This window comes from Panthera leo, chromosome C2, assembly GCF_018350215.1.
Source record: "Panthera leo isolate Ple1 chromosome C2, P.leo_Ple1_pat1.1, whole genome shotgun sequence".
NCBI classification, from domain to species: Eukaryota; Metazoa; Chordata; class Mammalia; order Carnivora; family Felidae; genus Panthera; species Panthera leo.
The window spans coordinates 119,770,620-119,786,187 of record NC_056687.1 but is presented as its reverse complement, the minus strand read 5'-3'; the positions used below and the strand labels follow the sequence as shown (position 1 = coordinate 119,786,187).

The window sequence follows — 15,568 nt, the reverse complement described above, 5'->3', positions numbered from 1 at the left end:
ACATAAGAACAATGCCCATAACTGTAGAGATGTATATCAAAATACATGTGGATAAAATGACAAAACCTGAGATTTGCTTTCACATATTCCTATCTCCTGCCTATGAAGTTAAATATAAAGTATATTTGTGTTTTATAAAAGTAAAATTACTACATTACACATATTATGCTCCTAACTTTAACCAAGCAAGTCACAAATGAATTTAGTTGGTCAAGGGAGCGTTCTACTAACCAACTAGGTAGATTCATGGAAATCCATTACTATTACCAGGAAAATAGGCAAAAATGTGCATGTTGTATTTGCTGATGGTAAAATACCATCCTCATTTTAGTATATCATAAAAATAACAATATAATAATAATAATAATAATAATAATAATAAACATCTCATTTAATCCTCACAAATAACATTTAAAATAAGTCTTACTATCTTCATTTTATATATGGAGAAACTGAGGCTCAAATAGGTCTGACAGAATATGAATTTAAACACAGGCCTATCCCACTCCATGGACAATATTCTTAATCAATAGTCAATGACTGTTCTATTTATTCAGTAAATATTTACTATGCCCTGTGCAAACCTCAACAGGATTCTTGTATTTTGAGATCTGTAAATGCTTTCTTAAAGATCTGGTCATTAAATGTTATTTAACACTGATGATGATAAAGACAAAAAAATGGATCCTATTAAGTACTATATGTGTTTTGACTTGCTTAATTGGTGAATTAAACTAATAATTTACATTAACTAGATTTTTAAATTCTAAACTTAACGAAAAGAATTATAAACTGTATTTTCCCACATAGCTACACAGGTAGTTTCTATTTACTCCTTTGAGGTAAATATTTATTTCTCATATCCAGTCTTCCCAATTTAGGGCCATCAAATGTGTCAACATACTTTGAAACAGGGGTAACATAATATAAATGTCAAGTTTCTTGGAACTGTAATAATCTACATAAAACAAAACAATAATGGACATTAAAAAAACAGCTCAGAATGTCAGACTTTAGGAATATGTGATTTATGTTTCTACTAAGGAAAAAAAAACAAGTTGAGACATTTGACAGGAATTTATTTAATCTGTTTCTCTCAAGCCAGAGGTTGCAGTATTTATAGTTCTGAATGGCACATACATGATATGAAAATCATACAGAGCTTCACTCTTGTTTCTCTTTGCTTTGTTTCTGAAGTACGGATGAAACTAGTTTACAGGTTCTTATGTATTGAAGCATAAAAATAAGACTGGAAAAAGAGACTTTAGAAAAAAAAAATTCAGACATTAGTTCAAAATCATAGGAATAAAGTGCCTGTATTTCACCAAAATGCCATAATCTGTGCAGTGCACTGTATCTGCACTTAATTCTTCTACTTGATTTAAAATATTTCTGTGGTATTTTTATTAAGGATCATATTTTTGTGTGGAGTCATAAAATGCTGAACTCATTGTAATAGAGACTAGAATGTTGGTGGCCAGGGGCTGGGAGTGGGGGCAATGGGGAGATGTTGGTTAAAGAATATCAACTTCCAACTATAAGATGAATAAGTTTAGAGCTCCACAATACAGAATATTAATACAGTTAACAAAACTATAATGTATACTTGAAAGTTGTTAAAAGAGTAGAACATGAATGTTACCACCACCACACACCCACCCACACGCACACACACACACACACAGAAAGGGAATTATATGTGGGGATAGAGATGTTGACTAACTTTATTGTGGTAATCATTTTGCGATATATATGATTATCAAATGATCACATTGTACACCTTAAATGTACATATGTTATATGTCAAAAATATCCCAATAAAGCTGGAAAAAAGGATTATATTTTTTGGTTTCACCACTTCCATATCTATATTGCTCTAAAATAGTGCTGCCCCACAAAAACATAACATAAACCACATATGTAATTTAAAATTTTCTAGTAACCACATTAAAAAAATAGAAATGGATAAAATTAATTTTGGTAGTACATTTTTATTTAACTAAATATTAAATGAATCTTGTAATTTCAAAATGTAATCAATATAAAAGTTATCAATGGGAGATTGTGCTTTTTTTCATATGTCTTTGAATCTAGGGTGTATTTTACACTTAGAGCCCATCAATTTGGTCTAGCCACATTTAAGGTAGCAATATGCGGCTTGTAGCCCTTATAATGGACAGAGCAATTCTTGAGTAAGCCCTGTCTGAAGTTACGTAAATCAGGACAACCTGAAATAATTTTCTTGGAAAAAAACAGGACAAGTATATGAGTAAGAATTATTTTCTAGTTTTAAATACTGGACTAATACTTCTGGAGTTCAAAATAGTACAGCTGTATTTGAGTCTCAATGCAGCTGCATTATATAAAATGAAGACATTTTATTCCAAATAGGAAACAGAGAAATTGATGAAGTGAGAAAATGCACAGCCCAAATGCACTTGAATGAGTGGCTTCCTGCAGACCTTGAAAGAAATGTCAGTCCTGTAAATACCAGGATGAGTTTCTGGCATCTTCTGAGTGATTAATACTTAATGTAATGGGCTGAATTTTTCCTTTTCCTAAAGGAAGCTCCTATTGTGGACATCTTCCAACCTAAACAGTAACAATAACAACAACAACAAGGACCTACACTATTATAAGTGCTTCTGCAAGTCTACAATCTATGGCCTGGTGCTTTCTGGAAAATTTTAAGCTACTGACCAACTGGTGAACAGGGAGAAAGAAATATTGGCTGTAATACTGGACAAGAATAAAGACACATATTTTTGTGTTAGTTGAATATATCCTTTTTGGAGGACAGAAACCAATATTGCCACTCAGGTGGAAGTTTAGCTATGTGCTGGGAGTTCCACCCTTATCTTAAGTCACTGTCCCTCTTGTGGTCATGAGACTCCTTATCTCCGAGAGTGATCTGGAAAGCCAGATCAACTGCTTCACATTCCATATTTAAGAAGAGATCCTCTTTCAAGCTCCACACTGTGCTCTAGCAGTTTCTTTTACAAATATATTAATTCATTAATTTAATAAGTATAAATTAAAAACTACATACTAAAACGGAAAATGGGGGAAACCAGAAAAAAAATCCTTCCTCATAGGGGACAAAAAACATAAGGAAATAAATAGTAGATTAATAGTGATTAGTGCTATACAAGAATGTAAGGCAAGGAAGGGGGTTGATGAGCATCATGATTTGTGGGAAATTTTGTGGCAGGGGAGATGGGGTTCAATTTTTGATAGGATGATTAGGGAAGGTCTCATTGAGGTGATATTTGAGCAAAGACCAGAAGAAGGCAAGGAGGGAGAAACAACAAATGCAAATGTGCTGAGGCAGTAACAATACTGATGTGTTCAGGAACAGCACATGGGTACACTGGGACTCCCAAGTGTCTTTATGCACCTTAAAGACCTCTCTATCTCACTCACTCCATGTAAAGGGACATTTCATACTTATTAATAAAAATCTACTATACTAAATAGTCAAATTTACTAAACTGGGACCCAAGTCAATGATGAATGAGACAGGAGGATAGTATGAGGTCAGAGAGTTCCCTTACGGGCTTTGGACATTTGTAAATTGAGGGATATTAACTAAAGCATCTATTTCCAGTTGTTGTCATATTGTCTTTCCAGTTGTTGTCATTTATCTTTCCTCTCTTCCATCTCCCTACTTTTCCTTATCTAAACACACCTGAAGACAAGCTGGCTGATTGATCAAGTCCTCTAAGTATGTCTCTCCTCCCCTATCCTGCCATTTACCATACATGATCTCTTTGGGGGCTCTGTCTTTAATCATCCACTTTCTGTTAAGTGTTGCTGCTGACCTTTACATCATCAGCAGGATCTTAGTGAGAAAAAGAGGAAATTAAATTAAACAATAGTCAAATTGTCTTAACTGGAGGTAAACTGAAAATTGGCCAAGGAGAGTCAGAAACATTCAGGAGGAATTAGATTTAAGTCTAAATATGTATCTATAAAGAAAAATATGAATAGTTAATAACACCTGCCTAAGATATAACTAAGGCTAAATGGAAAAGAATTAATTTAAAGAAGGCCAAGAAGAGCCAAACCTGGAGAGCATAGGTTCTTTTTCATAAATTAGGGAGTCACAATAATTTAGGCAATAAATGAATAATTGTAAGGTAAGATTAACTAGGTGTTTTAAGGTTGTTGAAGATCTTAAATTGCACCAATTTGGCAGAGTAGGTTCAGTGTGTTTTAATATAACAATTAGTTCCCAGTAAAGGAAGAAAGCTTAAGTATTCCTTTTCACATGTGGATCTCTACTATGTAAGATCTCTAACATGTGCTGAATCAGGGTTTGAGCCCAAGAATGTCTAGGTGGGGGGACTTTGGGTTGACTTTTAACTTTCTTTAAAACAAAAGCGTGTTTAAAAATGAAAACCAATCTTACAGAAATAAGAAACAGGGAATGTTAAAGCTGCAAAGAATTCTAGTCGAAACTTTTCATTTTACAGATGGAAAGTCAGTTTCTTCATCTGTAAAATGAAAGGTTTAGGAGAAATGAGATTGAATATCTTCCACATCCAAGAATGCATAAAATCTAGAAAGGCTAAATGGTGCCCAAAGTTGCACAGCTGGTCTGTGCCAGACTTGGAAAGTAGATTTGGTTCCCGGGATTCTCTTTATGGCTGTGAGTCAATTCTGTATTTTATTTATTTATTTATGTTTTTAAAAAAAATTTTTTCTTTTTTGATAGAGACAGAGCATGAGTGGGGGAGGGGCAGAGAGAGAGGGAGACACAGAATCCGAAGCTGCCTCCAGGCTCTGAGCTTTCAGCACAGAGTCTGACGCGGGGCTCAAACTCACAAACCGCGAGATCGTGACCTGAGCTGAAGTTGGACGCTTAACCGACTGGACACCATCCAGGCACCCCCAATTCTGTATTTTAAAAAGTTTAGTCAGCCCAACTGTTTGACACAATGCAGATAAATATCCATCTTACCAAGTTGGTTTATTTTTCTATTTCAGTCAGTTTTCCTGTGTCCTGGGATATCACCAGCCACAGAAGGAGCAAAGGTTTAACACAACACAATTGTGCTTGGAGCTGGCTGAATCACTCAACAGAATGCAACAAACTTGGCCTTTAGTGTTGGGACCAGGGAACAATGGATGCACTGCTTTTAGGCATGCAGATTTGTGCAAAAATGACATGAAATGGGACCTGACTGTTAAAAGCAAAATGTCCATATATAGACAAAAGAGAACAGCCCTAAGTAGCTAGAAATCACTGATGGGTTGAAAATATTTCATCCTGAGTTCATGCTTCCCATGGCTACCAAGGAACTCCTCCATTTCCTTGGGGCTGTGAGAGTATAGCATGAAATCTTCCAGCAATGACTAGTGGCTAGGTCATCTTCAACCATGAAGGTGGAGCAGTCTGTCCCTATACACTGCTCTGGCGCTCTGGTGCTGTAATCTACACCGAGAGTTCCTAATCTGAGACCTCCTTTTATTTCATCTTCTTCCAGGAAGTAAGTCAATATCATGCATTAAAAAATTATTTTTTCCTACCTCATACCATAAACAAAATAAAGCAGGTAAAAAAGTTGGAAAAATATTCGTACCTTATATTATAGACAAAGGTTAATATCCCTAATACATTAAGGGTTCTAAAACTTGAAAAATAAAGACTAACAACCCTACTGGAAAAAAAAATCTTATAAACAGATCATTTTCAGGAAAAAAATACAGATGTCCCTTAAACATATGAACAAATTTTTAACCTTACTCATAATAAAAGAAGTACTAAGTCAAACCAGAGGGAGACAAAAATCTTTACCTACTATAAGTAAATAACCAAAACTGTGACAGAATTCTGCATTGACAAAGTGGTGAAGAATACATACTGTCATATGTATCTGGTGTGAATGGAAAATAGTGCAAACTTTATGGAGAGGAATTTGGCATCTAAGAAAATTACAAATGCATTTACCTTTTAACCGGTTTCTAAAACCTATGCCAAAGAAACACTAGCAAAAAGCGACAGGGTATTTATTTTAATATTATTAGTTGCAACACCATTCATAATTGCAAAGGACAAGAAAAAACTAAATGTCCACAAATAGACAATGGGTTGAATCATCTGTGGAGTACTCTGCAGTTATAAAAGAGAAAGAGATCTTTACATTTTGCAATGGAGGACTCACCAAAACATTGTTAAAGAAGAGTAAGGTGAAGAACCATGTGTATAGTAGCATATAGTAGAGTATGTGTATATTTGTGTATTTACTTAGATTAAAAATAGAAGGATAAATGAAAAACTAACCAAAATGGTTGGAAAATTAAGGTAGAGGGGACAGGGATAGAAACTAGATGTCTCTTCTTTGTTCCCATGGTTTTCATTTTGGAATTCTCTAGCTATTTAATCTAATTTCATAACGAAATTATAAAAGTTTTTAACTAAAATAAAACAAATGAACAGTATTGCATATTCACAATATACAATCTACAGAGGAATTATTTCAAGGCTCTTAAAACAGTAATTTTTAACTGTTCATCAATAGTGAGATACTCAAAAGTTAAAAAAGAACCACAGTGAAATCTTAAGCAGTTTTCAATAATCATATTTTTAATAATGTATACTAAAATTTTGAAAATATTTATTTTAAGGAAATAAATTATATTAATGTAATAATAAGAAAAAGTAGGCAGAAGAAAAATAAAAATAAAAATTTAAGGTGGTTAATTAAAATTTCTGTAATCCTAAATTTGGGCTGAAAATATTAATATAAGTTTGTGATATTGTTTCTCCTTTAAAACAAATACAAATATTTAGAAACAATGACCAATCCAGTAGCAATGAAACCCCCTAGTGCCCAAAATTTTGGTCTATAAATAAATTTCCCTCTTTTCTTTTTTAAATTTTTTTAACTGTTTACTTATTTTTGAGAGAGAGAGAGACAGAACATGGGCAGGGAAGGGGCAGAGAGAAATGGAGACACAGAATTCAAAGTAGGCTCCAGGCTCTGAGCTGTCAGAATAAAGCCCAATGTGGGGCTCAAACTCATGAACTGTGAGACTGTGACCTGAGCCGAAGCCGGACAGGTGCCCCAGTAAATTTCTCTCTTATAAAGAACCAAGGCTTCTTGGGGAAATGGCTGGTTCCAAGTCAGGGTACAAGAAACACACAAACTAAGGTTGGAACATCTAGTCCTACTCAAAGACAGGAAACCTATGTAAGACCATTGGGGTCATGATAAAAGGATATAGGAGAAACTTGAAGAAGCAACCAGTTGTCAAGTAGGAGTATTCTGAACGTCAAAGAGAATGACAGCAATAGATAAAAACACATCAACCATATTAAAATCCATGTGTTGATATAATACTTTAAAAAAGAAAAATCTCTGTGGTCATATGTGGAGGATGCTAAGGAAACAAGTTATTATTTTGAAAATTAGTAAATAAAGGAAAAGAACAAATCATTTATCCTGCTTCCTTGTTCAAATGATATCATGGGGTACTACATAGTTGACCTGGAAAGCTGCTTATTTATAAGAGAGTACCAGCTAATAAATACAAAAGGTAGGATACAATTAGCATACCACCAGTTTGTAACCCCTAATTAATATTGGACTAATTAAGCAGTAACCATCAATGGATACTAAAGGCATTAGCCAAAATGGGGAATGCTAAAAGGTAATGCTTCTCAAATCTTAATGTGCATATGAATCACTTTAGGATACTGCTGAATTCTAGAATCCAATTCAGTAGATCTGAGGTTGAGCCTGAGGTTCTGCATTTGTAATAAGCAAACATATGGTGCCAATACCACTGGTCAGATGGCTATTCTCAAAAAAGACAAAACAGCCCCTGACATTCAGGAGCTGGTCTACTATTATTATCATTGGGGCTTTGGTGTTCTCCTGCGGAACGTAAAGAATTTCACAGAACAACATCAGACAAGGTCACTCTGTGACCACAATGAATCAAGACAAAAACAGAAATATTGCAGAACAGAGCCACCTGGGTGGCTCAGTTGGTTGAGCATCCAACTCTTGATTTTGGGTCAGACCATGATCCCAGGGTCGTTAGATCAAGCCTGTGGTGGGCTCCATGCTGAGCTTAAGATTCTCTCTTTCTCTCTCTCTCTCTCTCTCTCCCTCTGCTCCTCTCCCCCACTCATATATGTGCATTCTCTCTCTAAAACAAAACCCCAAAACAAAAGTAAATGAATAAATAAAACAAAACAATCCAACGACAACAAAACAATAATTTATAATCATGTCTCAACAGAAATAATGAACACTCTCCAAACTAAAAAACTGACCAAACATCTTCCTATCTTAGCTATTCTAAGTGACCACTACTTCTTTACCAATTTTAACTTTAGGCTCAATCCAGTCTTTCCTGATTTTAGATAAGACTTATTAAAATGCCCTCTTGCTTCCTGACAGCATCTTATCCAGAGCAAAGCTCCAATTCCTTAAGCCCTCCCTCAAGTCACCAAACATATTATGCCTGAGCCTATAACAAGTCTTTTCTAATACCCACTGAGAGGTCCCATGTTTCCTCTGGTGTGAATTTTCTCTCATTATAACATGTAATAAACACATCTTTTTAGCTACAGGTGTGTTCTGGTGGGTTTTGTTGGAATAGCTGTACAACAGTGTGATGAGTCAAGTTGACAGCTGAGTCACTATCACTACGTGATATTTTGCTATAGAAACTCGCAACACCACCTACAAAGTAATCTTGCCAAAAAAGATGAACGTGAATCTCATTAAGCCTCTAGATTTAACCATCAGATTTACAAGAAATATGTGCTATAGAGGTATATTTTAAGGAGCCATATTCAATCCAACCACAAGACAAATTGCCTATTTTCCCCCCAACAAATAACTGATGAAAATAAAAGATGGAAGAAGAACATACAAATTAAAAGAGACTCGATACTCAACGCTAATCACTTGTAACATGTAGCCCTTATTTGGCCCTAATTTGTATAAACTATTACACAAACTAATAATGATAATTACAAAAAAGCAATTGGGGATATTTGAAGAGAGACTAGCTCTTTGATAAAATTAAAAAATAATTATAGGGGCACCTGTGTGCCTCAGTCGGTTGAGTGTCTGACTTTGGCTCAGGTCATGATCTCACGGTCTGTGAGTTCGAGCCCTGCTTCGGGCTCTGTGCTGACAGCTCAGAGCCTGGAGCCTGCTTCAGATTCTGTGTCTCCCTCTCTCTCTGCCCCTCCCCCACTCATGCTTTCTCTCTCTCTCTCTCTCTCTCTCTCTCTCTCTCTGTCAAAAATAAATAGTAAAATAATATTTTTAAAAAAGAATAATTATAAATATTTTTAGGTTTCATAATGACAATACCATTACAAATATTTACAAATAAATGATACAGTATCTGAGGTTTGCTTTAACATAATCCAGTCATTATGAGAGGGAGTGTAGGGGGGGTGTAGACAAAAATATTGACCATATTTGGTAACTGCTGAAGGGTATATGACAGTTCTTTTTATTATTCTCCCTACTCTTAATATGTTTGAAAAGTTCCATAGTAAACAATTTTTTTGAAAATATTTTTTACTTTTAAATTCAATAGGTCATTTTTGAAAGAAGACAAGTTGGAGAAAAAAATAACTCCTATAGCTCAAAATGGCTATATATCCTAGAAAAATAAGCTATAATGAATTTTAAATTCTGAAATTCCTACTACTGAAATTGCTTTCAGATCCATTTTTTGAAAGCTATTAGAATATTCGCCTGTTTCTTTTCTTTCTTTTTCTTCTTTTTTTTTTTTTTAAATGACTTACAGATATGTCAACTACAATTTAAAAGGAATAGGAATTATTATGATGTAGACTTGGGTGAAGGACTTTAGAGAAACATTTAATATAAATGTTTGATTCATAAAACGAAAACACACACACACACACAACATACGATTTGAGCAATTACCTGGATCTGTAGCAGACATCAGTGAACCAAAAAACAAACAGTCGGTGAAATGGAAGTCTCCATTTTTCAACTGGCCAGCATATACCATAGCTCTCACAAAGCCATACATAATTAACCTGTTGAAGAGAAAAATAAGATCTTCAAACATCAAGCTGAATCCTGTGCAAACCCACGCTATCATTGCTAACCTTCTAATGTGCTTCCTGAATAAACATCATTCACAAATTACTACCATTCTGCCAATTCATGGTCATGCTAGCTCTCAGTACATTGCTGAGATTTCTTGACTATGAAAGACACTTTTACCAAATATCCCCACTCATTCACCTGGCAAAAGGTAACAATATTTTCTAGTATATTTCAATGAAAATAAATAAATCTCAAGAATATAAAAAATAATCTGTCAAATATGTCATAGCAAATTATGCCCACAAATACAGCAGCTGGATTAACATCTGCACATGGATTGCTTTTCAGTTTTCATTGTTTTATGTGGTAGGGGTGTCTGAAAAGTGTTCAAATTTCAAGTCTGTCACTGGAATGAGAAGGATATTGGTCACACACAGCACACTCAGTCCAGCCAGTTACTCTATAATATATGGGTCTCTACTAGTGCTAGTGTCAGGACACTTCCACACTGGGTAGAAAAATCACTGTTATGTTGGAGCTCTTGTAACCTCAATACACTGTTGAGAAATGAATCCTGAAAGGTTTATGTTTTGATCTTCCAAGGATAGTCATTCTTTTCATGAGATTATAAAAGGTTTATAAGTTTACCAAACCCATACCATGGAAAAGAGATTGTCTATATTGGTCATCATTTGCCACCCCATAATTTTTAAATTGTATTTAATTACTTAACTGACTGATTTTTTCCAACATCATTCTAGAGGAAATACAGAGATTGGTGAACTGGGCCACAGTAAAATCACAGTAAGTGACTCTGAGAGTCCTTAGAAACTATATACCCTTACACTAACAGATGGATGTTTAAATATTCACATGCATTGAAAGTTAATTTCTTGAAAATGTTCTAAGGTTGTGAGCATGGCTAAAAAGCCTAGAAATCAGATATCAGAAATTATGTTAATGAGAATGCAGATCTTTCAAAATATTTTAAGAAAAAAATTCTTCATTAGAAAATATTTCAGACACATCTGCATTTGAATCCAGTTTCAACCACTCACTAGCTGTATGGTTTTAGGACATTAATAAAACTTTCTGAGCCTTAATATCCTTACTAATGAATTTGTGGTAACAATAATAGTTGGCCCATAGAATTGTTTTAAGAATTACCTGAGATAATATACATTTGGTTTCTGGCACAGAGCAAATTCCCAATGAGGTTATTATTACTGCCAATAATATTTATCAAAATATATAATATTTACTTACTATTTCTATTTTTTCACATGCTTTAACTAATTTAATCCACACATTAGTCCTATAAGGAAGGTACGTACTATTTGCATTTTACAGATAAGAAAACTGAACACAGTATCATCAGGTAACTTGCTCAAAGTGACACAGGAATTAAGTTTTGCAACCTAGAAGCGAACTGTGTGGAATTGGCTCCTGAGTCTATAATAATATTGGTTAAATGAACAGATATATATTTTACTTTATATATTATCCCATATAATATATTCGCAATTACCCTATTAGGTGGTTGTTCTAGGTTGTATGAAGGCACAACAATGGAATATCCCTAAGAACTTGAAAATAAGTTGAACTAGTAAGACAACTCATAATGGGTTTGAACAGAGAAGGCCAATATTACTGTGAAGAGTGTGGACTGCAGTAGGGAAGGCTGAAGGCATTAACATATCTGAGACAGGCTATGTCATGGGACATAGCAATGGTTGCTGGAAAGAAGCAAATCCAAGAGGTCTCAATCATGGCAGCTTACTCACACTTATGCTGGGAAGGGTATTCTGCCAGTTACTAGGGCATGCAGTCTCTTAACATATAGGGTAGCTTCATTCAGTTTGTTTGTTTAATAGACATTTATTATTTAACCCCTACTATGTGTCAGGTTTCATGCTAGGTGCTTAAGATACATCAGTGAATGAAACAAATATCCCTGCCCTTATGAAGCATACATTTTAGCAGGATAGACAGTAATAAAAAAATAATAATAAATTCAAATTATATTTGTTAATTATATCACTCTCTGAATTGGAATCTACAAGTGTGATCAACCTGGGACATTCTAGACAGTTACAACATTCATGGGAATGCTCTTCAATAGTCATCCCTTCAACCTCTTCTGGTGTTCACCCAACTTCACCACCCTTTCTCATTGGAGCTATACTTCAAATATTGAGCATCAAAAGGCTCTAGAATACTGTAAACTTCATGACCTGTGACTATATTTCTAAATCCTGTGCCCATTAGTTAATTTTACAGGTTGGAAATCTAGGTTTAGAATTAAAATAACTTGTCTCATATTGCATAGAAGCCATTAGATTAGGTAAAATAAAAAATATATGCTACACAGACTTGGCAATATTACATAGAAACTAGAAGCCTCATATACTATTGATTGAAATGAATAAAAGTCTTAACTAAAGTATTAATTTTTTATATTCTATAGCTTATTAAATTGTTTCCTACAAATTTATGCCCAAATTAATCAAATATATACCAAAGGTGTATATTCAGATTATTTCAGATTTCTGTTATTTGTAAGAGTAAAAACTTCAAAGCATCCTAACTGTCCAGTCACTAATTACAAAACACATATATTTGAGTTAACATGCGAATGATAATACTATGTACAAGACTAAATATTGACATATAAAAGTAAATTGATAAAGTAAATTATAAAGTGGTAATAAATAATGTCTAATTTTATAAAAATTGAACATACTTAGGCATACATATAAACAAAAAAAGACCAGAATTATATAGACTAGAATGTTAATAGTAGTTATATAATGGAATTAAATGTGACTACTTTTCTTTTTGCTTTTCTGTATTCTTCCAGTTCTTTTAAAAAATAGTAATAATAAAAATAAATAGCAACAGGGGCGCCTGGGTGGCTCAGTCGGTTAGGTGTCTGACTTCGGCTCAGGTCATGATCTCTCGGTCCGTGAGTTTGAGCCCCGCGTCGGGCTCTGGGCTGACAGCTCAGAGCCTGGAGCCTGTTTCAGATTCTGTGTCTCCCTATCTCTCTGGCCCTCCCCCATTCATGCTCTGTCTCTCTCTGTCTCAAAAATAAATAAACGTTAAAAAAAATTTAAAAAAAATAGCAACATACATTAGTGAGTGCTATTATGTAACATAATACACATTCATTTGTCATTTAATCCTCAAAATTTTATGAATTAGGTGCTGTGGTTATTCTTTTTTACAAATGGGAAAATTAGGTCAGAGAAGTTAAAAAGCTTGCCTAAGTTCACAGAAGTTAGCTCTCGAGAGACCTGGATTTGAACCCAGGCAGTTGGATGCCAAAGCCTACATCCTTAGCTACCATCTTTATAAAGCTTTTGAATTGCTTTGAAATCAGGAGAGACACACATAACTGTTCACACACCCACCCTCCCCACCTCCACACACACCCTTACACACATGATTCGTTTATTTACTCCAAATCAATTCTGGGACATAAAGTAACTATAATTCTAATAGCTTACTTGAGATAACACCAAAAAAGGAGAGAAATAAAGTCCAGTTCAGTACAAGCTCGATACTAATAACAATGGTCATCATTGCTGGTAATTATAACAATCCAATAACTAGTGTGCATATACTATTGCCACACCCTCCTTTATAAATGGGAGCTATTGTCATTGTTGCTACATTATTATTAATAAAAAGTAGTTACAACTATATTAATTGGGAAGCTAAAAAAAAAATGAAACCATTAGCAACCACCATGTTCTCACAGGATGTTGTATTCTATCAGCACTTCACAGGAAGTATTTCAGATGGTTCAGGATACAGGAGAGATGTGGTTTGATGGGAAGAGAGAATCTGTTAAAGTCCAATGCATACAGTGCTGTGAAGATGGGAGACCTGAGTAAGATGTTCCCCAGGGGTCAATCTGTGGTTAGTGACAGCCTGGGTTACAGGGATGGGCAGAAGCAGAAGTGCTTCATAAAAACCAGAAATGTTGATAATTTGATTTTAACAAATAATCCACTTAGCGCTACTATTCTTTGAAATGCAAAGTGCTTGTGCTATGAAGGATACAATGGTAGAAGTCCATAATCTGCTCTCAAAGAGTACAGTATTACAGGATGGCAGCCATGTCACTGATACTCATAGAAAGCATTGGGCAAAAGAAAATTTGGGGAAATGCCCAGCATAATACCCCACACACTCACTTTATTATTTATGACGTGTGTATTGGTTTAAAATTTCATAAGCCTATTTTATACTATTAAATTTCCACACCTATAGATGTGTGAAAACGTTTCAAAACAAAAAGTTCCAGAAGGCTCAATTGCTGTGATGACTTATAACTGGAAGTTTGTACCTTTTAATCATCTCCACTCACTTCTTCCACCCCCGACTCCCTGCTCCTGGCAACCACCAATCTGCTGTTTCTATGAAGAGAATGAATAATTTCTTAATGCTAGGCTACATGGGGTTGGGAGGATATTCTAGCCAAATTCATTTATTCATTCACCCATGCATTCATTAATTTGCTCATTGACTCATTCATAAAACAAAAAAATTATCCAAAGATATAATTCCTCCTCTGAGGGAGCTTACATTTTATTAGAAGAGCCAGACATTTAATAGCTAATTTATAATTATTTTATTAGTATTGTGCCTAAGTCTTATGGGAAGAAGTATAGTTTGCACATGTGCACATTTCTGTAGCTGTGGAACATAACAGGGGGACGTTGTTTTATGGAAGAGATCACAGGTTCAACTTTAGAAATGTTGAAATTAAGCAGCCAGTGAGACTGGTACACAGGTTTGGATCTCAACAAGGGATTGGCTCAGGACACAGATTTGAGAGCAGACACAGTGTGGTGTATGTTACTGCAGCCGTGGGTGTGCATGAAAGTCCAAAGAGAACATAAAGTGGAAGAGGTATACGATGGATGTGTGGGTCCAGCCTTTGAAGATGAGATAGAGACAATGAAGCAGCCAGCAGAGGACAAGGATAAGTCAGAGATGTGAATGGAAATCTAGTAGAGTGTCATAGGAGTCAAGAGAAGAAAGTGTTTCAAGAAGAGCATTGATAAATAGGGTTGAATGCTGCCAACGGGACCATTTATTTAGTGTCATTAGGAGTGTGGAAGCTCATGGGAGATTTGAATGGGTTGAAAAGCCTATGGAAAATGAGCAATTAAGACAGGCAACATACTCCACTCTTCTGAGAAGTTTGACTACAAGTGAAGCCAGGTCTGTCTCCAGACAGAGAAGGGGTTTGCAGTGAGACTTGATCATAAACAGGTGAGGAAGAAGTTGTGAAGAAGCTCACATCTCATGGTGGCTCACAAACAGGGGACACAAAACAGCAATTCTGCTTTGTCAAGATTATTGGCATGAGGTGATGAGCCTGACTTTGGGTGGAATTATATGGGCTTTAGAGAGTCTGTAGGACGGTAGGCTCCTATAGGTGTCAAACAGATGATTCTCCTCTTCTGTCACTGTTTTGTCATTTTACCAAGTCCTAT

The 15,568-nt window shown here is 35.1% G+C and overlaps 1 protein-coding gene across 19 annotated transcripts in view; it reads right to left on the bottom strand.

Annotated features, from left to right (window-relative positions):
* SLC9A9 (solute carrier family 9 member A9) overlaps nt 1–15,568 on the bottom strand; it is a 766,376-nt gene that overhangs the window by 463,197 nt on the left and 287,611 nt on the right. For all 19 annotated transcript variants that reach the window (XR_006207068.1, XR_006207069.1, XR_006207064.1 and 16 more), the window contains one exon: nt 9,930–10,045. Coding sequence is in view for 12 of the 19 variants with exons in the window: in XM_042954872.1 (XP_042810806.1) it covers nt 9,930–10,045 (116 nt within the window). In the remaining 7 variants the exon portion in view is untranslated. The remainder of the gene's footprint in view (nt 1–9,929; nt 10,046–15,568) is intronic.